Source organism: Takifugu rubripes, chromosome 20 (assembly GCF_901000725.2).
Source record: "Takifugu rubripes chromosome 20, fTakRub1.2, whole genome shotgun sequence".
NCBI classification, from domain to species: domain Eukaryota; kingdom Metazoa; phylum Chordata; class Actinopteri; order Tetraodontiformes; family Tetraodontidae; genus Takifugu; species Takifugu rubripes.
Genome location: NC_042304.1, coordinates 9,600,909 through 9,627,061, shown reverse-complemented (window position 1 = coordinate 9,627,061; position 26,153 = coordinate 9,600,909). Strand labels below are relative to the sequence as shown.

The following is a 26,153-nucleotide window of genomic DNA, read 5'->3' as shown; positions in this document are numbered from 1 at the left end:
GCAGTAGTTTAATTAATCAAAGGTGTTCGCTGACTTTGTCCGGGTCAGTTTGTAGAATCATAATAAAGTCAACGGTCTCGTGAAGCAGGGGCTGTGACGTCACGAGAGGCGCTCAGGGATTTGATTGGTGGAGCTGGTCTGAGGTCACATATTTACTTCCGTGTCAACGCTGCGGAAAATGGCGGTGAGTTTGTATGGTGTGCGCTTTCATTCAGATGTCTTTTTAGTGTTGTGTGTGTGCGTGAGTGCTATGTTATATACATAGTGGCTCCATTCGTTCTTAGCTTTAAGTTGAAAACATAACAGGGAACGTTTAAGAACTAACGTAGCCCATTAATGCCCTATTTGCTAACGCGCCTAGCTAGACTGAGCTAACATTAGGTTAAGTTACTTTGTGTCCGGCTGGCAGATGCAACCCTTATAAAGAATGTCTCTTGTTGTGTTTAGGACAAAGAAAAGAAGAAAAAAGAGAGCATCTTCGACTTGTCAAAATATATCGACAAACATATTCGTGTTAAGTTTCAAGGAGGACGAGAAGGTATGTGAAAGATGTTAATGTTACTCATGCTAGCCACATGCTAATCGCCATTAATATGATATTACTGGTGCGGGATATGATATAACTGTCGCTACATGGATTGTTTTCTTTAAACTTATTGGGCTGGTTCGTAATAACGCAGACGTTTTGTCTCTTGTCCTCTCAGCCAGCGGTGTTCTTAAGGGCTTTGATCCGCTGTTAAACCTGGTGTTGGATGGGACAATAGAATATATGCGAGGTAAGTAGGGCAAGTCCGAAAGGTAAATACCTGCTAGTTACACACCTTTTACCACTCAGTACTTTAAACAGACCAATTAAAAATAGATTTTTTTTTTAACTTGGCCAATAATTCACAATATGACAAAGACAGGTGTACTTAATAACCGTGTGTTGCTGGTGTTTGCGGGTATATTATATGACACAGTTCCTGTTTAATTATGTTGTTTTGACTCCCAATGTAGATCCTGATGACCAGATGAAGCTGACAGAAGACACCAGGCAGCTGGGGCTGGTGGTGTGCAGAGGAACATCAGTCGTGCTCATCTGTCCTCAGGACGGTATGGAGGCCATACCGAACCCGTTCATCCAGCAGCAGGATGGCTAGCCCTCACCTAGCAAGCGCTGCACTTAATACCACACATCTGTATACTTTGTGAACTTTGTTTTAGTTTTTAAATGCGAGAGCACCGACATGTAAAAAGAAGGCAAATTTAAGTTGAACGCGGACTCTGGAAGCACTTTGCTTTTGTTTCCTGTGCAGACTGCAGTTAGTTGAGTTATGGAGTGTTGACGGAGCATTTTTCTTATCCAGAATCAGTCGACTTTTTACCGTGTTTTTGTTTTTGATAAGAAAATAAACTAAATGTATTTAGAGTCTGGAATGTTTGCTTCAGGTGTTTTTTGCAGCGGGACCGTTTGCATCATTAGAATGTTGAACATTGTATTAATAAAGGTCACGGTTGAAGATGACAGCTGTTTCTACAAGTTGACCCTGGACTAGAGTTCATGTGCTCTCAGCCCTGCTGCTGTGATGAAATAGCTGCAAACTACTTGAGAAATACTCGTGGAATTTGGACCAACAGTGGGATCATTTCTATTTTTCCTCAAATATTTGTCTGAAACTCCCTGGGCTGTTTAAACCTCGGTCATGACTGATGGCCGTCCACAAGCTTCTGGCGGGATGTCCCCCCCTCATCGAGGCAGATGTGATCCAGCGAGGATCTGGGTAATTTATGCAAAACCTTTTCTTCTGGCGTTTGTTTAGATCAGCCTCCTTTTTGGGCACGCACCGGTAGATATTTAAACGGAACAGAACGTTTCTCTGGAGCTGTAAAGCCGCTAAATCAAGCAGCTGCGCTCCCATTTCTGACCCATCAGCCCACGTATTCAGAAATGAGCTTCTCAAGTAGAATTTGACCGCATTCTTTGTAAATCTTCAAGTATCTGGGGGGTTAGTGTGTGTTAAGATAAGCTAGTGTGCTCAGTGACAAAGCCACAGTTGTAAATCCAGCAGAGTTGTTGGGAAAGGCTTTATTCACCTTTGTTAGTTGTTCCCTGGACTGGGGGGGGTTGATTCCCATGTTAAAAAATTCCTTTAATCTTTGTTTTTTACCTGCCAGGTTAGCCTAAACCTTTATTAAGTCCTATAGAACATCAATAGAATCACAGAAATACCTTTTGTGGTTTGTAATGTAAAACCTTAAATCTAAATTAGTAATATTCTGACTGGAAACGCCGTGGCCTACTTTTATAGGGACTTTTATCCTGATTACATGTTTTTATTTTTACCAAATAACTGATGAAGGATGAATCAAATTGTTTTTTTCCTTCCTGTCTTTATGCTGTTAAGCCGAAAGGTTGATTGTTCAGTCCAAACAAGGACATTTTTAATAATCTAAATGACTATATATATATATATATATGACTGTATATATATGACTGTATCCAGTGGCAGAAAACTACTTTATTCATGTTTATGTTTGTCAGGCAATTTCTATTAAACACGCTGAAGGAAGGAGTTTTCTGCCACTGGCTGTTCTTTACAACCAGAGTCTCAATCGAATTTTACACACACTCACACACTTGCTTAAATAAATAAAGTCCCAGATTAGCCCGACAACAACACGGGTCATCTAAATACACAATAGTCACGCATTTTCTGTTTGTTATGTATTTAGTTGGCCCGTGTCGTTGTCGGGCTAATGTGCGTGTGTGCGCGCGCGTGTGTAAAAAGTACTTCGATTGTGACTCCGGTTGTAAAGGAGAACAATCAGGGGTTGTGCGTCCGGAAGCGGCCGCCGGACCAGCCGGAGGGATCTGCTGATCAGTCATGGTGTCAGTGGATCCCCCACCTGCTTCTGCTCCACACTTTCCCCAGATCCCCCCAGATCCCCCGCCTCAGCGGGGATTATGGGAGATGTGCCTGTGCACACCGGGGTGGGTCGGTCGAGGGTTTCTGGATTTAGCCACAGATCCTAAACCAACTGACCAGGTGAGCCGGGTGCGGGGCGACCCGGGCACGCCCCTCCGCAGGTGGAACAAATAGCGGCTCTCTTCGCCCTCCTCTACCGCCGTTTTCCCTTCATCCGTGCGGGAGACGCGCACCGAGGAGTGGATGTCACCGCCGGGAGGAATGACAGAAGGAAGAGGTGAGTTCTCCCCAGGTTCTGCACCATGACGCGCTCTCTCTTCTGGTTCCGGTGGAGATCCCGAACCGGGTCACTTTCTCAGCTACAGGTGGGCTTTCCGAGGTTCCGGGAGACTTCAGGGGTGGTCTTTGGACTTCAACATGGCCTCCTCGCTCTCCTTTACGCAAACGAATTTCTGCCCAATAGGCTCAGCAGAACCCTCGATTCTCTCCTTCGTTCTTATTTTCTCACCATTTTAACCTGAGAGTATTTTTAAAAGCTGACATTTAAACCAAAGCGTGAGAAAATGAGGTGATTTGTAGCGTGAAAGTTAACTTACTAAAACGTTCCGTTTTATTTAATAGATTTTGCAGTGGCTCTAAAGGACAGAAGGTATTGTCCACCGATGATGTTGCTTACTTTATTTTTATAAAGTTAAAGCTTAAACGCTTCATGCTGGGCTGAATCTTAAATTGGTTTCTTGTCATTAAGCTCGATTTAAAAGGAACTGTGATTGTTTGTCTTTATTTGTTGAATCAATACTTGGACACTGACAGGTTTGTCTCTTCTGGGCCACCATAGAAACATGGTGACCCACCTTCCCATGGAGGGGGACCCGCGCCAATGTTTACTATCTGACAGCTGCAGGGGATCAGGATGCTAATGCTAATGCTAATGCATGTTTATCAAATCATAATTAATTATTGAGTATTTTGACTTTTTGTCTGCATTTTATATTAGTAGTAGTAGTAGTAGTAGTAGTAGTATGTATAAAAACATTCTACATATTTTACTATAATATTCAGAATTCTGTGTCGCCATCAGGGCCGGATCATTTTGAGTTTCAGATGTTCTGATCACAGCGGTGCTACTGATCCAACATGGAGGTGAAACAGGATGGCGAAGGAGATGGCCAGAGGTCCAAAACCTCCTCGGCTCCCGCCTATCGTACCTGCAACACGGCCGCTCTTGTGGCTTCCTTCTTCTTGATCCTCATCTTCGGGGTGTTTGTGGGTCTGTTTATGGGTGAGTGCGGGTGTGTGCAGGACGTGGTCAGAGCCGGTCCCATGTTCCGTCAGTGATCCGTCCTTCTCCCCTCAGCCTACCTGGTGCAGGAACAGCATGATTTCATGGAGACGGTGCAGCTGAAGGGGTTAAAGTACGATTCAGCTCTACAGGATATAAACTCTGGGTACTACATCGTGCTGTCGTCCATCATAAAGACCAAGGTAGACCCCGGACTTTTGTCCCTTTGATCCTCCGGTTTAGTCTCAAATCACATTTTATATTGTTTTGTACTATTTTCCACCCAAATCTGGCTGTAATCTGTCAGTTAGGACGTTAATCTTAAGGTTCGGGATAAAGGCCTTGGCCGTTTCTTTGGGGAGGATGTCATTTTCTCATTAGAAATATCTCTATATGTATCTTCAAGAGGTGTTAAATCACATATCTGCCCCTTTTTGTACAGATTAAAAATGTCTTCAGCGCCTCGACGATATCGCGTCACTACGTCGACAGCAGTATTGTCGCCTTCGGGTGAGTAAGAGCCAAACGGAGGTTGACGTGTGTCACCGATCAGCACCGCCTGTTTCCCCTCTCCTCAGTGACGCCAACGGCGACGTGCTGGCCACCTTCCGGGTGGTCTTCAGGGTCTCCAGGCTGCAGCAGTATTCCGACGGCTTCGTCCAGGAACTGCTGAGGGCGGGGCTCGGAGCGGAGCTGTACGGGAAACCGCTGGAGGTGCCGGGATACGGAGGGATCGACTCCATCGTCCTGCTGGGTAGTAGAGCATCAGCCAGCCGCGGCTGCACACTGGTTCTGAGGTCCTGACCCGTCTGTCCGCCTGTCTTTCTGTCTGTCCCCTGCAGGCGCCAGCGGGAAGTCGTTCTACAACATCGGGTCCAACGCGATGGGTGAGCGCCGAGCCTCTGACCATGTGGACACTCGCCCTGTGAAATTCACAGGCTTGATTTTTACGGTTGCCGTGGCGATGTGGCTGCGTACGCCGCACAGCCAGTTTTTGAATACAAAGCATGTGAGTGGAAGTGTGATTAAAATGAGCGTGGGTGGGCTCTCGCCAGCCTCGTGTCCAGACAGCACCTTCACCTGTGACAGTGGGGAGTGCGTCACCAAAGTGAACCCAGAGTGCGACTTCATCGCCGACTGCGCCGACGGGTCTGACGAAGCTCGCTGCGGTGAGCTCGTCTTCACGTCACATGCGTCTTCGTGTGTCCCCCCCCCCTTCACCCCTCAACCACTGTTTTTCTCCATCTTCTCCCTCAGACTGTGGGACGCGTCCCACCATGGGGAACCGAGTGGTGGGTGGGGAGGATGCTCGGGAGGGGGAGCTGCCTTGGCAGGTCAGTCTGAGGCGGCACGGACGCCACACCTGCGGGGCCTCCATCATCAACGAGCGCTGGCTCGTCAGCGCAGCGCACTGTTTCACGAGGTGGACAGGAGCCATTTTCACCGGACAAGCACTGGAATAAGACCTTTAGCTAAGAATGATTTGCTTTGTCTTTACAGCGAAGGAGACCCCACAGGCTGGACGGCGATGGTCGGCGCCACACAAGTTGATGGGAAGGAGCTTCAGTCCAAGGTGATTAACATCAAGTCCCTGGTTGTGTCGCCATTCTACGACTCACAGACCACGGACAACGACATCACCATGGTGGAGCTGGAGAAGCCTCTCACCTTCGGCCCGTACATCCAGCCCGTCTGCCTGCCCTCTGTGTCCCACGTGTTTGCCCCCGGGAAGAGGTGTATAGTGTCGGGGTGGGGCGCGCTGCACCAGTTTAACCGTGAGTACGGCTCGCCATCCCTTAAACAGTCCAGTTACAGTGTTGTGTTAAAGAACCCTCTTGTTGGGCGGTCTGCCTCTCAGCCAAGCTGCCCACCACGCTGCAGAAGGCGGTGGTGAAGATCATCGACTCCAAGGTGTGCAACAAGTCGTCTGTGTACAAAGGCAGCATCACCGACAACATGATGTGCGCCGGCTTCCTGCAGGGAAAGGTGGACTCGTGTCAGGTCAGAGCTCGTTCCGGGTGCTGGCTCAGCTTACGGGTTTTCCTCACAGAGCGTTTGTGGCTCATATGGTGCTCTGGAAACCCGGTGTTATTTTTCCAGCCAAGTGTATCCTAAAACTTGCCCCACCCTAAAAATAACCCGGCTGGTAATATTGTGTTCATCACAGCTTAACAGGGAAGTGAGAGAAAACACCGGCTCACTTTGACAGTTAAGGATTAAAAAAAAAAAAACATGATGCTGTAATGTGACAATAATTACTTTAATACACTATTTTCACCTTATACATATAGATGCAGTTAAATAGTCAATGTATTTTGTTTTGTTTTTTAATTAGATGGGCTTGCAATTCTACATGACAAACAGCAGGGGGTGCTACAGCTCCTACAACGCTTTCTCTGGCTTTAGTCGGCGTAGTTGATCGGTTTAAAGATTATACACTGATCGATCCACTTAAGAAATGTATGGCCTGATAGCAGACTGATGGTTGGGATGAGAGGTAAAAGAAAAGGATCAGAAGTCTCTGTTTTCACTGCAGGGAGACTCTGGAGGACCTTTGGTGTGTCAGGGGGCTCCGGGCAGGTTCTTTCTGGCTGGAGTGGTGAGTTGGGGTGTGGGCTGTGCCCAGATCAACAAGCCTGGTGTTTATTCCCGTGTTACCAGACTCCTCAACTGGATACTAAGACACACCAATCCCAGCTTGGCCCATACGGATGCTCAGCAAGTGCCCGACGTTCCACTGGGTCTGGAAGGAGCTACAGATCTGCCACCCGTTCCCGGGCCCGCAGACATTGATGAGGATGCCTCGCTAGTGCTATCTGGTAAGGTCACGACTGTGGACCCGTGCTCCACTGTTGCAGGTAGACCCCACAGCTGCTTCATTTCACCACCAGATCTTCCGGCGTCGAACTGCAGCGGAAACTTCCAGTGTAGCTCCGCCTCCTGCATCGCCAAGGTCAACCCAGAGTGTGACGGCGTCCCGGACTGCCCCAACCAGGCCGACGAGGAAAACTGCAGTAAGGTTTTCCTCAGTAAAATCCAGCTTTGCTTGAACTTGTCTGATGCTCCTCGTGGTCTCAGACTGCGGCACTCGCCCTGCGCTGGGCTCCAATAAGATCGTGGGCGGGGTTACGGCTCGTAGGGGGGAGTGGCCTTGGATCGGCAGCCTACAGTACCAGAAGCTCCACCGATGTGGGGCTACGCTCGTTCACAGCAAGTGGTTGCTCACAGCAGCACACTGCTTCAAAAGGTATTAATGGGATCAGCTATGGACTAAACAAAAACGTGGAATAAATAATGATCCTTTCTGGTCCCAGGGATCTCAGCCCCGATAACTGGGCGGTGAGCCTGGGATCTGTGCTGCGCTCTGGTGGTGGGGCTCTGGTCATCCCCATCCAGAGGATCGTCATCCACCCAGAGTTCAACAGCACCAACATGGACCAGGACGTGGCCCTCCTGGAGCTGGCCGTCCCGGCACCCGTGTCCTACACCGTCCAGCCCGTGTGCCTCCCCTCGCCGGTGCACAGCTTCCCGGAGACGGCAGAGTGTTACATCACAGGCTGGGGATCCACCAGGGAGGGAGGTGGGTAAATTTCTCGCAGCTGCAGCCGAGCTCATGAGTTGTTTGTGGTGTTTATATCAGAAAAGGCGGCAAACGTCATGTAATGAGTCTCTTTGTCTCAGGTTCTTTGACCAACCTGCTGCAGAAAGCTGCCGTGAACCTCATCGACCAGGCCGACTGCCAGCGTTCCTACGGAGACGTGCTGACGCCTCACATGATGTGTGCTGGTTACATGGAAGGAGGCAAAGACACCTGTTTGGTACTGACAGCGCCAGGTTTATTCTGTCTATAAAAATGGGCCTCTAGAGCAGAGGTGTGCTTTCATCAGGCAACAGGAGGGGAATTTAGTTATTCCAATGTCAACGTACGCTTAAACTCCGTTGCCATGAGGATTTGATTTTTGTCAAACCCTTTTCATCTGGGGGTCATCGTACATTTGGATGTTCTCTGCACTCATTCATGATGTTTTCATGAATTCCACCTGCTAAATAGGTTGAACATGATTTGTGCTGCAAAAAAATGTGCTTGTTGCCAGCTCACAGCAGATAAACCTCCATTTTAAAAAAAAAAAAAAAAAAATCTAAACGTAATTTTAAAATGCGGAGTTTTTAACTTTAATGACAAACTACCTCTCATTTCTTATTACTGTCGCTCCTCCTCCAGGGAGACTCTGGGGGTCCACTGGTCTGCCAGCAGCTCTCTGGCCAGTGGTTTATTGCTGGGGTGACCAGCTGGGGACACGGGTGCGGACGAACCGGCTTCCCGGGCGTTTACACACGCGTGACGTCCATCAGGACCTGGATGTCTACATACCTGCCTTTCTGAAGAGCCAATAAAAGGAGCTGAACGGACAGTTTCCTGCTGAAGAGCGTGCTGTAGGACTCGTGTCACCTTAGGAACCACAACCACAGTATTGACCAGAGTGACACTCTACCATATATATTTATTTTTTATTTATTTTTCTGCTTTAAATGCATGGGGTACGGCGTATGTGGGTAATTTTGCTTGTTACCATAGTGATTAATGAAGGTGGGGGTGTCATTGACTCAATCTCGATAAAGGTGCTGCATTTTAATAAATTTGCTTATTTTCCCAAAATGAGAAACACGAGACCTCTGCCGGTGTATTTTATTTTCCATGAAAATCCCTCTGACAGTCGTTCACAATGCTAAGAATGTTCACAAGCTCCTCTGGGATTTGTGGTTCCCAGATCCAACAGTGCACCAAAGCAGAGCAGGGTTCAGCACAGCAACCCCCCCCCCCACACACACACACACCACTGAAACAAGCTGGCTACTGTTAGCAGCGGCAGATAAGGTGACAACTAGAAAACGAGCCCCACAAAACCGTCTTGTTCTTCAGCCGTGCTTTGATACGGGACCGTTGGGAGGCTGGTGAATGTCAGACTCTGCTGTGACAACGGTGAAAATTATTGGTTTGTTCCTCCATTGGCAATGTTAATTTTTGTATCATTTTTAAGGGAGCGTTGGGTCAAAACACATCAGGTCATGCAAACAAAGAGATGTAATAAATCGCTTTCACATGGGAATATTCAGGTACAAAAACAAAACAGCACGACTTTCCAGTTCCACTGACTCCGATGTGCGCAGCCACCTTCATCCTTTATTAACAAGAACTATAATTTATAATGTAACACAAAAGTCTTCCTGGGATGAAACTGTGAGGCGTTGGTGATGGCAACAGTCCGCAGGCTCTGTATCTGCCTGTCCATTGCAAGGTTTGATAAAAGTTGATGGCGGCTGCTGTTCTGACACACGTCCACTCAGATCTGACGTCCACTGGGTTCAGAAATGTTCACATTTCACATGCGAGCTCTTTCCTTCTGTAGTCTGGAGTTGTATGTTTTGGACACGGTGTTCCAGGAGTCCATGTATCGATCCATACACATGGCAATACATTTCTGTGAGGAAGAAGCACGCACATTAATGGTCCTAAAACAGTGGTTTCCATCTATACATGACGATGAAGGTCGTGATGGTGCACACCTGCTCAGAGTTGTCCAGAGAACTGCCAGGTTTTCCTATACACTTCTTAAAGCATTTGTCTGTCATTCGCTGAAACACAAAGACAATGCCCATTTATTTAAATCCGTTACTAGGCGTTAATAACGATATGGGTTTGGATAAAGCGTATACAACTGGGCTAAAGGTTCACCTGGTGAAAGGGTTAATGTTCTGTCGTTACGTCAGCGAGTGTAATTAATGAAACGGAGGGATATTTCTGTTGAAACATTGTCACTGTCTTCGTGGAATACAACGACGGGGTCGAGAAAAGAAACATCCCTGTACTTCATTATGTTTTAATATTACTTTTGACATAGTAACTTTACGACATTCTTGCTAGCCTAGCCTCCGTTCTCAATGAATTACCTGCAGCAGCTCCTGAGCGTTAGCTACAGCGATCTGGACCTTGACCTGCTCCATGATGGTCCCGGTGTCAACTTTACCACCCGACCCACCCGCTGAGAAGTCTGACCCGAACCCGTCCATATCTGAAGGACCTGTTACTGTAAAACCGATCTTATTGGACCACACGTGCACAGACCGCTTGGTTTGGCTCACAAGTTTTCGATGCCCTTGAAGGCGCCGGAAAACAGATTACATCATTTCCGTTTATTGTGGTAGACTTGGGAAATGTAGTTCTTTTTTCAAACACATATGAGCGCGCGTTCTTGTGTATTAGCTGATTATTATTATTATTATTATTATTATTATTATTATTATTATTATTGTTGTTGTTGTTGTTGTTGTTGTTGTTGTTATTGTTGTTGTTGTTGTTGTTGTTGTTGCAATAGTATTCGAATATGAAACCGTTAAGTCGTGAGACCATTAACTGGTACTGACGCTATACATAATTAAATTGAGTCGAATTAAATACAGGAATTACGAACAACATAAACTCTTTACAGAGAGTAAACACTGTGTGTCTTGTGCACGATCAAACGCATTTACATTTACTCACATCTGCGCACGTTTGTGGACAAATGTTGTATCCATGAATACTTTTATGAATGAATACTACGACTTTTGCTGTAAAACCATTCTATGTAACCACTATTTAGAATCAAATTATATCGTTAAATAAACACACGCCAGAAAGCTTGTAACATGCATGTTCACGTGTTTACCGCATGATGGCAATACAGACCATCAGAACAAAGGACGATAGATAGATAGATAGATAGATAGATAGATAGATAGATAGATAGATAGATAGATAGATAGATAGATAGATAGATAGATAGATAGATAGATAGATAGATAGATAGATAGATAGATAGATAGATAGATAGATAATTTCTTAGCTGACTTCATGTGTCAGACAGGATGACCTCACCCAAAAGACCATCTGCCTCGAATGAATAAATATGTGGAACAGTGAGTCTGCAGGCAACAATGGAGTAACGGTTACAGTCACCTCAACAGTATCTCTGTGAGTGATTTTGTTGGGGGAGGCATTCAAGGAAAAATAGTGGGGGTCTGATTAGTGGCATTCCTGCCTAAAAGAAAAAATAATGACCACTTAGACAATGCACATGTAAACATAGGCACATGCATTAATCTGTCAGTTTGGCTCAAGGCCACTGGGTTGAATGGTGGTGTGTGTGTGTGTCTGTGTGTGTGTGTGTGTGTGTGTGTGTGTGTGTGTGTGTGTGTGTGTGTGTGTGCGTGTGTGTGTGTGTGTGTGTGTGTGTGTGTGCCTCAAAATGAATTAACCCGTGATTGCAATCATGAGTTCATTAATCTAATCTTCTTAAATTCATAATCCCCTTTAAGCACACTTGTGTGTTCGAAAGCATCTGTCACAGTTGGTTATGTGGCGGGTTTCAGTACACACACTGTGTGTGTGTGTGTGTGTGTGTGTGCGTGTGTGTGTGTGTGTGTGTGTGTGTTGTACTTCAGATTCATGATTTTGAGATGACTAATGTTTAGTAGTTACTCCAGCCCTTTTAATTATTAAAAAAACAATGCTGTTGGTAAGATGAGGTGCTGTGAGAACAAGGAAGAGGTGAGTAACAGAAGTCTAACTGAACACACACACACACACACACACACACACACACACACACACACACGGTATTTAATCTTCTGCTGGTGTGAGGAGTGAAGAGGTCTGAGCGCTACCTCGTTGAGTGATTGCGGTGTCTGTGGTGTCTCCGAACATCCAAACTATGACGGATCCATTATGTCTGCAGTATTCCATTTTCCACTTGTGCCCATCATGTTTTTCTCTCTGCTGGCTTCCAGAAGCAGAGAGCAAAAAACCACAGGTGAAAATTAAAACACCAACAATGGAGCTGACCTCCTTCCTGTTTAGAAGTTTGTCAGCAACCGTGATGCCAAAATAGCCAATAATTGCACCTGCAGACATGTTGGGGCAGATGTGTCTCCAGCACATAAACCTTTTTTTCATGACACTTAAATAACTGCGCACACATTTCTGCTCTTTTAGCGCAGGGGTGATTTTGCTCTTGCATGACTGGCCTCATTCTTGTAATGTCAGGAATTCGGCTGAAGAATCTCTCCCATGGTTCTGCCATCATATGATCTTTAAAGCTCAACATTCTGACTCTGTTGGGTTTTTGTCCCCTTTGGATTTATGTCTATCACATTTTCTATGGCTTATTTTTCCAGGTCCTTTTATCCATTTAGCTACTTTATTAGAAATGTGCAGTGTATATGTAATTCTTTATAGTACAATGATATTTATTGTGTAATCATTATTTAAATAAACATGCCAGTTCCACACACCTGGATAACCATTCCTGTTTAAATATAAGATGTGGCAGAAGTATCTATTCTGTTCCAACTCTGACTCTGGTTGTTGTAACAGTAATAACAACTGTTTTACAGTCTGCTTCTAACTCAGAGAAAAGCAAGTGTAGAGACATTGCAAGGTTCTGGAGTTAGTCGCAGCATGAATAAGGGCTGAGATCAGTCGCCATATAACAGGAACAGTGCATGACTCAGAACTTCACCTGTTCACACCCACAGGTCAAAGCTCATTTCACCAAGAAGAAATCGAACCAGTCTCCCGTTAATGATAATAAATAAAAAGTTTTCTTCATGTTCAGTGCTGTCATGTTTTCAATTGTTTCGGTTTACTAGACAATTTATACCACTTGCTGAGCTTTTTCTGACCTCTTTTAAAATTTGGGCTCTGAGTTGGTGGTTTCCGGTGGCCAAAATTAATGTTTTACACAAATATTTTCATTTAAACCATTAAGCGCTTTTATCAGTCAGGATGTCGTAACGACACAGGCCAGTCAAAATACCACAATTCCAGTCAAATTAAATATGAATAATCATTATTTAAAGGCGAGCGTAACTGTAAGAAAAAGTAATGACTGTAACCCTAATATGCAGAGACGATATTAGAGGAAGCTGATTGGACAACGGCGAGAGGGGGAGGGGCCACCGCGAACGGTCGCTCCGCTCTTTCTCCTCGCTCGTGCCGTGGCTCTTGTCTCGCGCCGTGGCTCTTGTCTCGCGCAGGCTTCGCCGCTTCCTCGGAACCAGAACAGAGCTGCTGAGTTCCAAACTAGTTTGATTGTTCGGTCGAACTTCACGTTTGCGACGTGGACAAATGGATCAGCGGTTCCCCTCCGCACCGGGACAGAACACAGCCCAGCGTTCGGACGACGGATTTGTCTGATTTGTGCCGAAACTTTAAACGGATCGGCGGCTGAAGTTGTACCGCCAGTCGGAATAAAAGAATCCGGACCTACTTTGTGTAAAAGGTAAGATTTGGACGTCTCGACTTGACTACAGTCGAGAAGAAGTTGGTGTTTTACGGGTTTGTGGGACTCCGGGGGGGCTGTTTTGAGGCCGTAGCCTGGGATTCTTTTGATGTCGTGTTCGGTCGCCGCTCGTGTTGGAGGAAAGTTGAGCGCATGTTGAAAGTGCTGACTGCAGTTTCCCGTTTCCAAAGTGGCTCCGTGAGTCCCAGAGCCTCCTTTTACAGGCCGAAATCTTGGATCTGCTCCACGGAGCATCCTAAACGGAAGGCTTGGATCTGCTCTCCTTCATGTAAAGTCGGGCATTAGCGTCACAGCCCCACGGTGCCTTGTTGTGGGGAAGGGTTTAGCTAATTGCATCCTCAATAATAATTCCTCACTGCATTAAAAGGGCTCCAGACATGACCGAGCCCGTTCCGGATAAACGAGTGGAAGGTGGGTTCTAACGTGTTGCACGGGGGTTGCATAATTCCATCCTGAAGGAGCTGGGCTGAAGAGTCAGTCTTCTGTGGGCTTTGAAAGCTTCGCCTTTGGCACCGTGTGAATGTGGGTGCAGAGTGCCAGAACAAGCTGGCAGGAGGCTGCTGAAAGGTGTGATATATACTGTATGCACCCTCTGAGTGTTTCTCCAGAAAGGCCTGTTAATGGCTCTCATTTAGTCTCGCAGATTTTAAGGAACTGATTCCTGGCACTCCCGTGTCCCCTTGTGTCAATCTCGGAGAGCCTGTTTGTTTGAATTCGGGAATACTTTTTTTATCAGTTCCCCTTTCATCTCTTTAAAGTCTGAAGTTCATTCCCAAGCCACTCAGATATGAGTATTTGCCTGTGAACGACTCATTCATCAGCTGCTGGCACAGCAGGTTTTGTGCGTTGTAAAACAAGGAGTGTTTGTGGTCGGGTTCACATCAGACAGAGGCTGCGTGGCTCTACAGGCCGTCTGCTTCCTCACTCTAGCTGCTCAAATCGAAGGCATGGGACTGCATCTTCCCGCTTGATATAAGTTTTGTTCTTTTCATTCACTCTCCAGGTCAAGATGTCTTTCAGTAACCACGAGAACAGGAAGTCTCGGTCCAGCTCTGGATCCATGAACATCCAGCTTTTCCATAAGACTTCCCACGCAGACAGCCTCTTGACTCAGCTCAATCTGCTGCGCAAAAGAAAAGTCTTCACGGACGTTGTTCTAAAGGCCGGGAACCGTTCCTTCCCCTGTCACCGGGCCGTCCTGGCCTCCTGCAGCCGGTACTTTGAGGCCATGTTCAGCGGCGGGCTGAGAGAGAGCAGGGACGCGGACGTCAACTTCCACGACTCGCTCCACCCAGAGGTGCTGGAGCTGCTGCTCGACTACGCCTACTCTGCCCGAGTGATCATCAACGAGGAGAATGCGGAGTCGCTCCTGGAAGCCGGCGACATGCTTCAGTTCCACGACATCAGGGACGCGGCGGCGGAGTTCTTGGAAAAGAACCTCCATCAGTCGAACTGTCTGGGGATGATGTTGCTCTCCGATGCCCACCAGTGCCAGAGACTGTACGAGCTGTCCTGGAGAATGTGCCTGGCCAACTTTGATACTCTGTTCAAGACCGAGGACTTCCTCAGTTTGCCCAAAGACAAAGTCCAGGAGCTGATCCTCAGCGAGGAACTGGAGGTGGAGGACGAGAGCCTGGTGTACGAGGCCGTGATCGACTGGGTCAGGGCCGACATGGAGCGGCGGCACGGCGAGCTGCCCGACCTGTTGCGCTGCGTCCGCCTGGCGCTGCTCCCCGAAACATACCTGCTGAAGAACGTTGCCTCCGAGGAGCTGGTGATGTGCCACAAGGTGGGCCGCGAGATCGTGGAAGACGCCGTGCGGTGCAAGATGAGGATCCTCCAGAACGACGGCATCGTCACCGGCTTCTGTGCGCGGCCGAGGAAGGTCAGCCAGGCCCTGCTGCTGCTGGGAGGGCAGACGTTCATGTGCGATAAGATCTACATGATTGACAACAAGACCAAGGAGATCACCCCCAAAACAGACATCCCCAGCCCCAGGAAGGAATGCAGCGCCTGCGCCATTGGATGCAAGGTACACGGGTCAAGGGGAGATCCACGTAGGTGTCGGTCCGTGTAGCTGTGCATCCAATAATTCTCTGCTCTTTCTTCTCAGGTTTATGTTACTGGAGGTCGCGGCTCTGAAAACGGGGCGTCCAAAGACGTCTGGGTCTACGACACGTTACACGACGAGTGGTCCAAAGCTGCGCCCATGTTGGTGGCCAGGTTCGGACACGGCTCCGCGGAACTGGACCACATGCTGTTTGTCGTCGGGGGACACACGTCCCTCACGGGGTCCTTCCCCGCGTCTCCCTCGGTGTCGCTCAAACAGGTGGAGCAGTACGACCCCCAGACCAACAAGTGGACCCTGGTGGCGCCGCTCAGGGAAGGGGTGAGCAACGCTGCCGTGGTCGGCGCCAAAAACAAACTCTTCGCCTTCGGGGGCACCAGCGTGAACAGAGACAAGTACCCAAAAGTGCAGTGCTTCGACCCCTGCCAGAACCGCTGGTCCGTGCCGGCCGCCTGCCCGCAGCTGTGGCGCTACACGGCGGCGGCCGTGGTCGGCAACCACGTGGTGGTGATAGGAGGCGACACGGAGTTCTCGGCTAGCTCGGCTTACCGGTTCAACAGCGAGACGTACCAGTGGTCCAAGTTCGCGGATGTGACGGCCAAACGGATCAGCTGCCACGCGGTGGCCTCGGGAAACCGCCTGTACGTGGTTGGAGGCTACTTCGGAGCCCAGCGATGTAAGACGCTGGACTGTTACGACCCGGCATCGGACTCTTGGGACAGCGTGACCAGCGTCCCCTACTCGCTCATTCCCACCGCTTTCGTCAGCACGTGGAAGTATCTGTCTGCGTAGAGGAGACGGCGCAGAGTCTTCGAGGATCCGCCGGTGAGTGGCTGCAGTCCTCCCGCCACCATCGCAGACGGTTCCGATTACGTGTGACATTCACTGTCCTGCATATAATCGGATAATGTGGGACCGAGCTTCCCTTCTGCACAGCCCAATGTTTCAAACGGTGTTATTACAGGGTGGGTTCAGACCGGACAGGGCTGGTTTATGAGCCCCCTCGCTGTTTTCAGGGTTGCCAGTGGTTACGGTTACACATTAGCTCGCCGCTGTCATGACTGGGTGCTGGATAAACACAGGGAAGTCCAGGTTTCGGAGCAGCAGGAATGTCAGGAGTGCTGGTAATTACAACACGGGACCCGTGTCGCTGACATGAGTCAAGGTCGGAGGCTCAGATCAGGCCCGTGCTTGTTTCACCGGGGAGGCGAGCGGGCACGGTGCTCTGTGAGACAGCGCGGGCGCTAACTGGCTCAAAATAAACCCGCGCTACAGAAGGGGCCGTCGCCCACGGCGTCGGGGAGGCAGGAGAAGCCGCCGATCCAGTCTGAGATCACTGACAGTTTCCGCTGCAACACAAAGACGAGCGGACTCGACGCACGCGCCCCCGTGCTCGGCGTGCACGTCTGGTCTTCCTGTCAGGTCTGCAGGCGTCTTTGCTCTCTGCAGTTCTTCCCACAAACGATCTCTGGGTCTGAGGTCGGGGCGGTCCGTAATCACTCCATTTCCATTCGGAATTATGCTCGGGATCACTGCTCGCAGACAACGGGCCTGGTTTTCTCACGGCTGATTTAGATCTGCGCTAAACACGAGGGTGGAGTTTAAGCTGAGCGTAATCGGCTCCGCTGTTGTTTACGCACTAAAATTAGGATTCAATCAATCAATCTTTATTTATATAGTGATTAAAAATATCCAGCGCGCCCAACACCTGGAGGCGACAGGTGTGTGTTTTCCCAGCTTTGAGCCACGCTCCAGAGGCGTGCGTCTCTCCCCGTGTTGTGTTGAAAGGCGAGGGGGAGGAAAAACTGCAACGTGCACGTCGATGCGTGGGGCGATTGTGTGCACGTTTGAACCTTCCCCAACGTGAAGTCGCCACTGGGGCAGTAGTTTGAGCTGCCACGAAGAGGTTTCAGACTGGAGGATCTGCAGGATCTCCTCTAGGATCTGCAGGATCTGCTCTAGGATCTGCAGGACCTCCTCTAGGATCTGCAGGATCTCCTCTAGGATCTGCAGGATCTCCTCTAGGATCTGCAGGACCTCCTCTAGGATCTGCAGGATCTCCTCTAGGATCTGGGGATCAGTTGCAGTTTTCTAGCGTGAATCAAGCTTCCAAGCGAGGGCTCATCTCTGACTTGTGTCTTTGCTGTGAACGTCTGGACATAATGGAGCTGTGGGACTCTGAGGCTGCTGGTATGGACCACGGTCTCCATGGTAGCAGAGGGTTTCTGGGCCTTGGTGGAGACAGACAGGCTGGCAGGGAAAGATCAAGGCGCCGCCTGCCTCTCGACTCTTTAACTTACAGTAGCGGCCATATCGCTGCCGACAGCCTTAATTACAGCAGATGTGGGATTAGATCGGATTTCCAGCTTGTTAAGCCGGCGTCCCAGTCTCTCTGCCCCGAGACCGGGAGGCTTTGGAAGTTTCAGGGGGGAAATTTAGGGAGCAACAAAGTGACACATGAATGGAAACACACGTGCAGATGGAGGTGAAATGTGAGCAAAACCAGGAGAAGCAAAGCTGTATTTTGCTCCGTTTGGAAGCCGTTGCTAACGCCAGACTAAAAATACCAGGTTGTCAACTTTGAGCTGGATCAAAGCAAAAAGAAAAGAGCCTTTTTGTGGGGGGCTCGTCTCTTTCATCTCCACAATGGGCCCCAAAACCACCAGTCAGCTGTTTTCACTGTTCACCAGTGGAACTGTGAGTTTTCATACGCTCGTGAAACCGCCTGTAGTGCTGCTCTGACAATTTCCCTATCTCTGTCACACACACACACACACACACACACACAGAGTCACATAGCTGGCATTTTCTGTTCTTTAAAACCAGCCGTCCTTACTCTAATTTGGGAGGAATGAAGGTGTGGCTTTGCATTCCATTAGTAAAGAATTGTTAGTGTTGCACCGCTTGCGCGGCCTCTGGTGGATTATTGGCTTCCGGTCTGTTTTCATGACCATCTCGTGGAGGCTGGCGTGTATAACCGGCCGTTACGGGCTGAATTGTGGACCCGCTGGTGATGGAAGAGGGTTCCTAAACCTGATTACAGTGCGGGTTGTTGTGGTGCGGGGGGAGTAACGAGTGTTTTAAACACACTTGTGTACACACGGACAGCTGGCAGTTGCAGACGTGTTGTAATTGCTGCTGCTGTGTGCGCGTGCGTGCGTGCGTGCGTGCGTGCGTGCGTGCGTGCGTGCGTGCGTGCGTGCGTGTGTGTTGAGAGGATAAACATGGTCTGAGCAGCTCAGTTGTTGGTGCCAGACTTCATGCAGACAGGATGTAACCAGAGATCCCTGCCCATGGTTCACGGCAGGCCCCTCTCGTTTAAACCGCCGCGCTCGATCCCTTGTTTTCTCACCACCCCCCCACCCCTCCCCTGACCCCCCACCCCCACCCCGACTGACATAAGCTGCGTTCTAATTTTTAACGGCTCAAACCGAAGCCACTGTAAGAGCCACACCTGGAGGGGTCAGAGGCCACAGATCGAGTCCTCATTGTGTGTGTGTGTGTGGAGGGGGGGGGGGCAGCTGCTGTAAAATGGAAAGGTCAGGTTGGGCTCCAGGGGAGGAGTGCAGAAGCCCCCCCAACTCAATACTAATGTTTTATTAATGCCCCATCAGGAATTGCATTGAATGAGGCTTTTATGTAGCATCTGTGTACAACAACACCCTCCCCACCACACACACACACACACACACACACGCACACACACACACACACACACACACACACAGGCAGTCAGCCTTAACACGTGCACACACACACTTTGCCTTCAGTCCCCTGAGTAATCAATTTGCCACATTACAGTGGCGGCACGGCCTTAAATCTGCATAAGCCTAATGGTGGTTTTATTGGACTTTTCCCTCCACCCTGTGATTAACATAAAGGGAAGAAAAGATCCTTAAAATGGGTGAATAATCATTCAGACTAATTTGATTATGTCCTTAAAAAGAGCTGAGCTGTCACACAGTTCCAGAGCCGCCCCCCCCCCCCCAGGGACGGGACCGCCTGGTAATTAATCTAAATTACGTAATATTGCGGCTCTGGAGTGGCGCTGAAGTGGTCCCCTTCCATCAACAGTGGCTCTCTTTGTCTTGGTCTTAACCAGCGGATTCATCACGAAGCGTCTTAATTGCAGCTGCGCCAGGGCGCCGGCGTTGGAGCGGGCGCCGTCAGGAGGCCTTTGTGCCCCCCCTGAAAACCACAGACTCATGTAAATGAGGCGGCTCAATACAGTCCAATCAACGGTGGCCATTGGCAAACAGGACACGGAGACGTTGGACACCAGGGACGGGTAGAGCTAGAAAACTCTGGTCTGATGCATTGTGGGTAATTGGGTGCAGATGGTGTTCAGGGGGCAAAAAAGCTTAAAACATGCAGATCCGTGTCTCAGAGTGCGTCTGGAATTCAAGGTTATGCAATATAAAGTGTCTATTCCAGAGTTGAGGCTGATGGGAGCCGACTGGGGGGGGGGCGCAGCCCTGAGTGCCAGGTCCAATCACTTCACATCGTTCCAGTCCGTCTGCTTCGTCCCTCACAGCAGCACTCACTGCACACGGGGCAGATGGGTACTTTTTATTACCCACCCCCCTGATGTTTTGCATCACCGCGGACGTCCCCGCGGGCAGATGGAGGCCAAGGTTATCAGCTCGGAGAGAGTTGGAAGAGTCCGGTTTGTTTTTCCCTCCGAATAAGTGGGGTTGTGGGGACGGGAGGGACGGGGCCGGCAGCCCCTCCACTGCTCCATCACCCTCCACCATGTGGGAACGAGGCTTCATTAAACCGATGATGGACGCGCACGGAGTTCAACGGAATTCCTTGGGGTGATTCCTGCTCGACCACTCGTGTTAGTGCGAGTCAGCAGAATCGGAGCAGCAGTGGAGACGTCCCTCAGGCCTGCTCCTGCCGCAGCTTCTGCTTCCTCTCAGGAGCAGCCAGGATGAACTAACCCCCCCCCCCCCACACACACACACGGTTAGCAACAGAACTTTAAGTGCTTCTTTCCCCTGAAAGTATAAAAAGCTTCCAGCAGCTGAAGACTCCTAAAACCTTCTTCGGTCTTCTTAAAGCCACAGAATAAGGAAATAAATCCTAATCTAAAGCTGAGCATTCCTTTAATTACAGAAACGCTGCATCAGCTGTACATTAATCCCTCGTGGGTCACACCGCTGCTCCGCCCCCCCCTCCCCTCGTGGCGGTTTGGGCGGCAGCAGGCGCCCAGCTGACGTCCTTCGGTTGTGCTTCGGGCGTCACTACAGTGTTTGGATCTGTTCATGATGCTACATAAACAGGCCCCCAGCAGCCGTCCTCCAGCTGTCAGCGCTCCCTCTGACTTCCTACACCCTGTGTGTGTGTGTGTGGGGGGGGGGGGGGGTCACATGTATAACAAGTGTTGGCAGCGTTGTTTCTGCTCAGGCCGCTCACAGACGGACCTCCCTGGTGTGTTCAGCTCCGGCGGGGGGAGAATCGGAGCGTCCCCACGTCTCTGACACACTGCAGGCCCCTGTGGTCATGTGACCAGCTCTGCAGAGAGGAGCACCTAAACATTAATCCCCCCGTGTCTCCACAGATCGGCCTCCGTGTCTGGTATGCAGACATGGCTGCCCGGAGGAGGAAGAGGAGGAAGAGGAGGAGGAGTGTTTGTTCCTGCTGCGGTTCCATCCAGCCCGAGTCCTGGAAACAGCCCAGAGACTGGGAGTCTGCGGCCTCTCCCCACCTGATGTGTTTACTCGTGCTGTGTGTGTCTTTCCCATGTAGCCGCTAGCCTGAGCAGGGCTGGTTGCCGTGGAAATGGGCTCCGTATCCAGGCAGCACGGCGGACAGTCTGTACGACTGCTTCTGTCTTACGTTTCCTTTTCACACCTCCTGAAGAGAATCAGCTGCCGTGATCCTCTCGCTGGTCATGTGACTGGGACGCCATCAAAGACGCCTTCCCAGCAGGCTCTCTGCCCCCCCCAAGGGGGGGTCCCGTCGCCTCAGGTGGAGCTGAGCTGCCGGCAGGCTGAACTGGACCTCTGCCCTGCCCGCTGCAGAGAGGACAAGTACACACAGAACCAAACTCCGGGCGGTATTTTTAGACTCTGGACCGTCTTCTTTTAATTTTGGTGAGCTAAATCTGTCCCGGCCTGGTGGACCGGAGCGAGAATGTGACCATTCAGGACTCAAGAAGGCTCCTTTCCTGTTCCCTCTTTTCTTTTCCTCTCAGGGTCGTCCGTCGTTTCTGTCGTCGTCTGAAGGGTTTCATCTGAAACCTGGTTTGTGAATGTATTTTTTTGTTATTGTAGAACTTTGACTTTTACAGTTTTGCCAGGTGAAAGTGTACGTTTACACCTGATGGCATATTTAAAATCATCAATATTGCCAAAACATTACTAACGAACCTTAGTGAGTTTATGACTTCAAGTCTCCAAAGTAGCTAGCAGATAATTCAGGTGTCAGGACCTTTACTGGAAGTCTGTGTGTGTGTGTGTACAGTTTGTACAGTATATGTTGTATAATTAATTAATTAATAGATGCCTTTGATTTGCACAGTTTGTACATGGAATTCTGCTCCTGGTCTTAATTGGAACAGTAACGATGTGTCTTAACCCAGCCTCAGTAGTGTGGAGAGCCTTCCTGTAGCCGTGTCCCAATATTCCAGCTTGTGTCTGTACGGAGAGATGATCGATTCCTGATTCACCATCTGCTACTGCTCAACTCTTCAATAAAAACATTGTTGGAAGCTTCCTCTGGGCTGGTTTATACGCGGAACGCCGGGAATAGTTTCCAGGAGCTGTTTAGGTGTGGTTTACCAGAGGCACCTCCCTCGTGTGTGTGTGTGTGTGTGTGTGTGTGTGTGTGTGAGTGAGTGAGTGAGTGAGTGCGAGAGAGAGGGAGGGAGGGAGAGAGAGAAGGTGGTTCCTCACCTGGGTCGGGCTGTCGGGGGGGAGAGGAGCCGCGTCTCCGGAACCCTTCAAAGGTCACCAGAACCCTTCAAAGGTCGTCAGAACCCTTCAAAGGTCACCAGAACCCTTCAAAGGTCGTCAGAACCTTTTCAAGTTGTTGCTAATTGGACACAAACGGATGCGGGCCGATGCCCGGCCGAGCGTGCCGACACGTCGGTGTCAACAAAGTCCTTCATTAAAGGTTAATTTATGGATTTTTAACTTCACAGCAGACGAGCACAAAGGGATGAAACGGCGTCCGAGGGGGGGGCGGCCTGGCGCCGGGCCGGGCCGGCCGCTCAGAACCTATTGTCATGCAGAATGTGCAACGCTGGGTGATTTCAGACAGAGACCAAGAGCGACGCAATTAAACCACATCAAAGAGACAAAAGACGAGCAGAGGCCACCAAATGGGGGGGGGGGGCTGTGTGTAACGAGGCAGAAGGGACGGGGGCGTTGTGCCCCACCTCTCCACACAAATATTAGCGCGTGCTCGCTGGCCTGAGACCCCCGGCAGGGACCCCCGGACAAAGACCGGACGGCAACATCAGTGGGGGGGGGGGGTCCCCGAGGACGCCCCTGAAACCCCTGAGGCTGGAGCCCGGATCGATGGGACCCGTCTGGCAGAAGCGGAGCCCAGCTGACAGACGGGGGTCCGGACCGGGTCACCAAAGGTCGCCTGCTTAAAGCCAGTTGGACCAGACGGTGAAACCCCCCCCACAAACTTGTTGTTGTGCTCCTCTGTAAACAGCTGTTTTGCCGCCCGACCACGAGGGAAACTCTTACGTAAGAATCCCTCAAACCTCCACCGGGGCCGCGGCTCCTCCTGTCCTCACCGCTCTGGGCGGTTTGATCCGCCTGAACGCCGTCCAGCCGTCACCAAACAGCCCCCCCGCCCCTTTTAAACTACAGGTGGGCGTCTGATCTGAGATGTCCACCCTGACAGAACGTCCACTGTGGGGACACGTCCCACACAGAGGCCCCGCTCGCTGCCCGAGCTCCGTCAGCGTGCACATTCCAGGCATTTATGTGGCCCAAAAAAATAGTTCCTTCCTCGTTTGTCTCCAAAATGCATTTAAAAAAAAGCTCTTTGCTTGACGGGTTTACTTATTGTAATTAACACTTCCTGTCACTCATTAATAAAACATGCCCCCCCCCCCCCACACACACACACACAGACACAGATTCTAGTAAAAACCTTCAAAAACGAGAAACACTCGGCTACAAACATGCTACAAAAACACGTTTCCAAAATACACCCGGCCTCTGTGTGCGCGCGCGTACGTGCGCGTGCGTGAGGGGCCCCCTCACGTCCGCCCGAGCGCGTCTGATGAGCTGTGACACCGAGGATGAATAAAACAATGGAGGGATGCTCAGACGTGTCAGCAGCATCTGCCTCCGTCTGGAGCTGACGTGTGTCGTCCTCCCTCCGCGCCGAGGACAGCTTACACAAGCTAATGAAGCGCGCACGGGCGCGCGCGCGCACACGCACATACACGCACATACACAAGAGAAGAAGATGAAGTCAGACGGGCGACCCCGGAGGGTCTCTATGATGCAGGTGTTTCTGACCTGAGGATGAGGGTGTGGTCCTCTGCTCCCGGCGGCCAGAAGACTTCATTTCCCAGGGGTCCGTTGGCGGAGGGAGGGGGGAGGGGGGGGGTCATTGTTTGAACAGCGGTGCTGCTTCTCCTTTGTTTGTGCTGGAGCCGGTTCCAGTAGAGCTTGTTTAGCACGATCTTTTTATCCACTATTAGCACAATGAAACACTCCGAGCTGCTCCGACACGTTGCTGTGGGGAAATGGGAAACCGCTAACGGCCTGGGAATACTGGGAATACCGGGAGTGGTGGGAATACTGGGAGTAGTGGGAATACTGGGAGTAGTGAGAGTCCTGGCCAGGGCCAGTACAGCCTGGTGGCAACTGGCCCCGGACCCAAAGCACCTTGAACAAAAGCGGGGTGGAGGTTCGGCTGTAAACGGCCTGAATGCGGAGGTTTGTTTGCTCTTTCAGGCCTGAATGAGCGGTTTGTTCCGCCTGCCCGCGCGTGCGTGCGCGCGCTCGCTCGCGCTCTTCGCGGCTCTGCCTTTGAGACCAAAATAAAAGCTCGTTTTAAAACCAGATTTATTTCCGCGCACGGACACACGGGCCCAACAGTCTTTGTCCCGCCTGTCGGCTGTCGCAGCCATAAGTCACCCCCCCCCCCCCCCGGTGGTCGAGGGTCCAGAGAGGTTTAAATGCACCGCGGAGGGATACATCACGACCCTGCGGCCCTTCCAGCAGATAAGAATGCGCCTCTCCTCCTTATCCCGACCCCTCACGCACGCTGAGCAGATGGACTGGTACCAGAGTCCGGTTCTAGGGAACACCACCCCTGGGCGTTGGTGCTGGTCACGTGACCGACGTAAAACAACGTTAAACTACGCTAATAAACTGTTGCTGTAAAAAAATCAGGACTGTCACGTGAATGATGGCCTCCAGCCAGTAGGACCAGTTTGGAATGTACACCTGGAGGAGCGCAGGGACCAGTTTAAATGGACCGGAGCACAATAATGGTTACCATGCTAACCTGGAGTTTGACCAGCAACATGCTAGGTGCGCGCCCCTTTTGTCAGTTTTCTTGTGGGTATCAGAATTCATCACTTGATTGTAAGGACGGCACCTTGGACACTTCAGCCTCAACAGCCAGATCTCCTCCTGATCAGGTCCTGGCACCACCTCCCCGTGAAGAGGCCCTTTCACCGCTGCCCCCACACCGGGATTTCCTTTGTTGGCAGGGGGGGGACGAGGTGGAGGAACAAAGATCCTCATTCACCCGGAGGAAAAAACCCAAGGAGCGGAGTTCTGCACCCACGGGTGGGAAACGGCGAAACCCGACGGCCATCTTCAGCAGGGGGCCAGAAGCAGTGATGTGGGCGTCAGATAAGCAGCTGGGAAGCACATTCCTTCACGAGATCACAGCCAGGAAACGTTACGCCAACGATTATGAATCGCGGCTTCTGTTTCGAGCTAAAGTGTCAGCATCTGGTGGGACCGGAGCGTCGCCACTTTGGCTAACTTCTAAACACCTCGAGCAGCTAATGTTTCATCCAGATGTTGCCGTCTTCAGCTGTGTGGCATCAAGTGGGGAGAACAGAGATCAGGTGACTCCAGTGGAGAGTCTACGGTGGCTGCTGAGGGACAAAATAGATAGATAAACTCTCACTGGGCTACTGAGCAAACACGGCAAAGCAACCGGCGCCCACGGAGGGAGGAGACCCTCCTCGGCGTTACTCTTAGCGCCCGGTTACTGGTGAGATGACGTCGGTGGCGTCGCTCCAGAGCGAGGCGGAATTTTTCCTGAAGCAGCTGTGCGAGCTGCACGGACGGGCGACAAAGCACACAAACCGCTAACGCTAACACCCAATCAAAGCAACATTAGTGTTTTGCGAGCCCGATGAAGGTCGGTCGGCTTGTTTGACTTCCCCACCGCGGCGTGCAAGAGGCTGTTGGAGGTCTGGGAACATCCGACCCAGACGGAAACACGGAGGAGACAGAAGAAAGCCGCTAACGACAGAAGACAATGAAAACTCTTTCGAAACCCTGAAGACAATAACAGCAGCGAGGAGGAATGTCTCCAGACGGCTGGAGGAGCAG

General features: G+C 50.3%; 4 protein-coding genes across 6 annotated transcripts; 3 read left to right on the top strand and 1 right to left on the bottom strand.

The window, feature by feature from the left end:
• Positions 1-76: 76 nt before the first annotated feature.
• On the top strand, positions 77-1,507 carry lsm7 (LSM7 homolog, U6 small nuclear RNA and mRNA degradation associated). 2 transcript variants are annotated; one of them, XM_003974178.3, is made up of 4 exons: positions 77-184; positions 448-538; positions 705-776; positions 1,000-1,507. In XM_003974178.3, exons 1-4 carry the CDS (start codon positions 179-181, stop codon positions 1,140-1,142), a joined length of 312 nt encoding a protein of 103 aa, XP_003974227.1. In that variant the 5' UTR covers positions 77-178; the 3' UTR covers positions 1,143-1,507. The 2 variants fall into 2 exon arrangements, with proteins under 2 accessions (XP_003974227.1, XP_011613172.1); XM_011614870.2 differs by having other exon boundaries at positions 173-197.
• Positions 1,508-2,937: 1,430 nt separating this feature from the next.
• Positions 2,938-8,849, top strand: tmprss9 (transmembrane serine protease 9). 2 transcript variants are annotated; one of them, XM_011614869.2, is made up of 16 exons: positions 2,938-3,186; positions 4,029-4,191; positions 4,267-4,394; positions 4,634-4,701; positions 4,770-4,945; positions 5,034-5,078; positions 5,247-5,360; positions 5,449-5,614; positions 5,692-5,966; positions 6,050-6,192; positions 6,728-7,010; positions 7,083-7,205; positions 7,270-7,438; positions 7,506-7,771; positions 7,873-8,009; positions 8,414-8,849. In XM_011614869.2, the coding sequence occupies exons 2-16, from the start codon at positions 4,047-4,049 to the stop codon at positions 8,573-8,575; spliced, it is 2,400 nt and encodes a 799-aa protein (XP_011613171.2). In that variant the 5' UTR covers positions 2,938-3,186; positions 4,029-4,046; the 3' UTR covers positions 8,576-8,849. The 2 variants fall into 2 exon arrangements, with proteins under 2 accessions (XP_011613171.2, XP_011613170.2); XM_011614868.2 differs by having other exon boundaries at positions 2,939-3,186; positions 3,991-4,191.
• Positions 8,850-9,329: 480 nt separating this feature from the next.
• timm13 (translocase of inner mitochondrial membrane 13 homolog (yeast)) lies at positions 9,330-10,379 on the bottom strand. The gene is made up of 3 exons (XM_003974177.3): positions 10,141-10,379; positions 9,757-9,825; positions 9,330-9,671 (listed from the first exon to the last, which is right to left on the bottom strand). The coding sequence occupies exons 1-3, from the start codon at positions 10,258-10,260 to the stop codon at positions 9,573-9,575; spliced, it is 288 nt and encodes a 95-aa protein (XP_003974226.1). The 5' UTR covers positions 10,261-10,379; the 3' UTR covers positions 9,330-9,572.
• A 2,806-nt stretch (positions 10,380-13,185) lies between these two features.
• enc3 (ectodermal-neural cortex 3) lies at positions 13,186-22,320 on the top strand. Its single transcript, XM_029828469.1, has 4 exons — positions 13,186-13,511; positions 14,536-15,564; positions 15,646-16,425; positions 21,164-22,320. Exons 2-3 carry the CDS (start codon positions 14,542-14,544, stop codon positions 16,390-16,392), a joined length of 1,770 nt encoding a protein of 589 aa, XP_029684329.1. The 5' UTR covers positions 13,186-13,511; positions 14,536-14,541; the 3' UTR covers positions 16,393-16,425; positions 21,164-22,320.
• Positions 22,321-26,153: the final 3,833 nt, after the last annotated feature.

Coding starts and splice junctions, on each gene's coding strand:
- lsm7 (XM_003974178.3), top strand. Junction 539..704: donor GTTTCAAGGAGGACGAGAAG/GTATGTGAAAGA, acceptor TTGTCCTCTCAG/CCAGCGGTGTTCTTAAGGGC. Junction 777..999: donor GACAATAGAATATATGCGAG/GTAAGTAGGGCA, acceptor CTCCCAATGTAG/ATCCTGATGACCAGATGAAG.
- tmprss9 (XM_011614869.2), top strand. CDS start 4,047: ATGGAGGTGAAACAGGATGGCGAAGGAGATGGCCAGAGGTCCAAAACC. Junction 4,395..4,633: donor CGTCCATCATAAAGACCAAG/GTAGACCCCGGA, acceptor CTTTTTGTACAG/ATTAAAAATGTCTTCAGCGC. Junction 6,193..6,727: donor GAAAGGTGGACTCGTGTCAG/GTCAGAGCTCGT, acceptor TTTTCACTGCAG/GGAGACTCTGGAGGACCTTT.
- timm13 (XM_003974177.3), bottom strand. CDS start 10,260: ATGGACGGGTTCGGGTCAGACTTCTCAGCGGGTGGGTCGGGTGGTAAA. Junction 9,826..10,140: donor ACGCTCAGGAGCTGCTGCAG/GTAATTCATTGA, acceptor TTTGTGTTTCAG/CGAATGACAGACAAATGCTT. Junction 9,672..9,756: donor CTCTGGACAACTCTGAGCAG/GTGTGCACCATC, acceptor TCTTCCTCACAG/AAATGTATTGCCATGTGTAT.
- enc3 (XM_029828469.1), top strand. CDS start 14,542: ATGTCTTTCAGTAACCACGAGAACAGGAAGTCTCGGTCCAGCTCTGGA. Junction 15,565..15,645: donor CCTGCGCCATTGGATGCAAG/GTACACGGGTCA, acceptor CTTTCTTCTCAG/GTTTATGTTACTGGAGGTCG.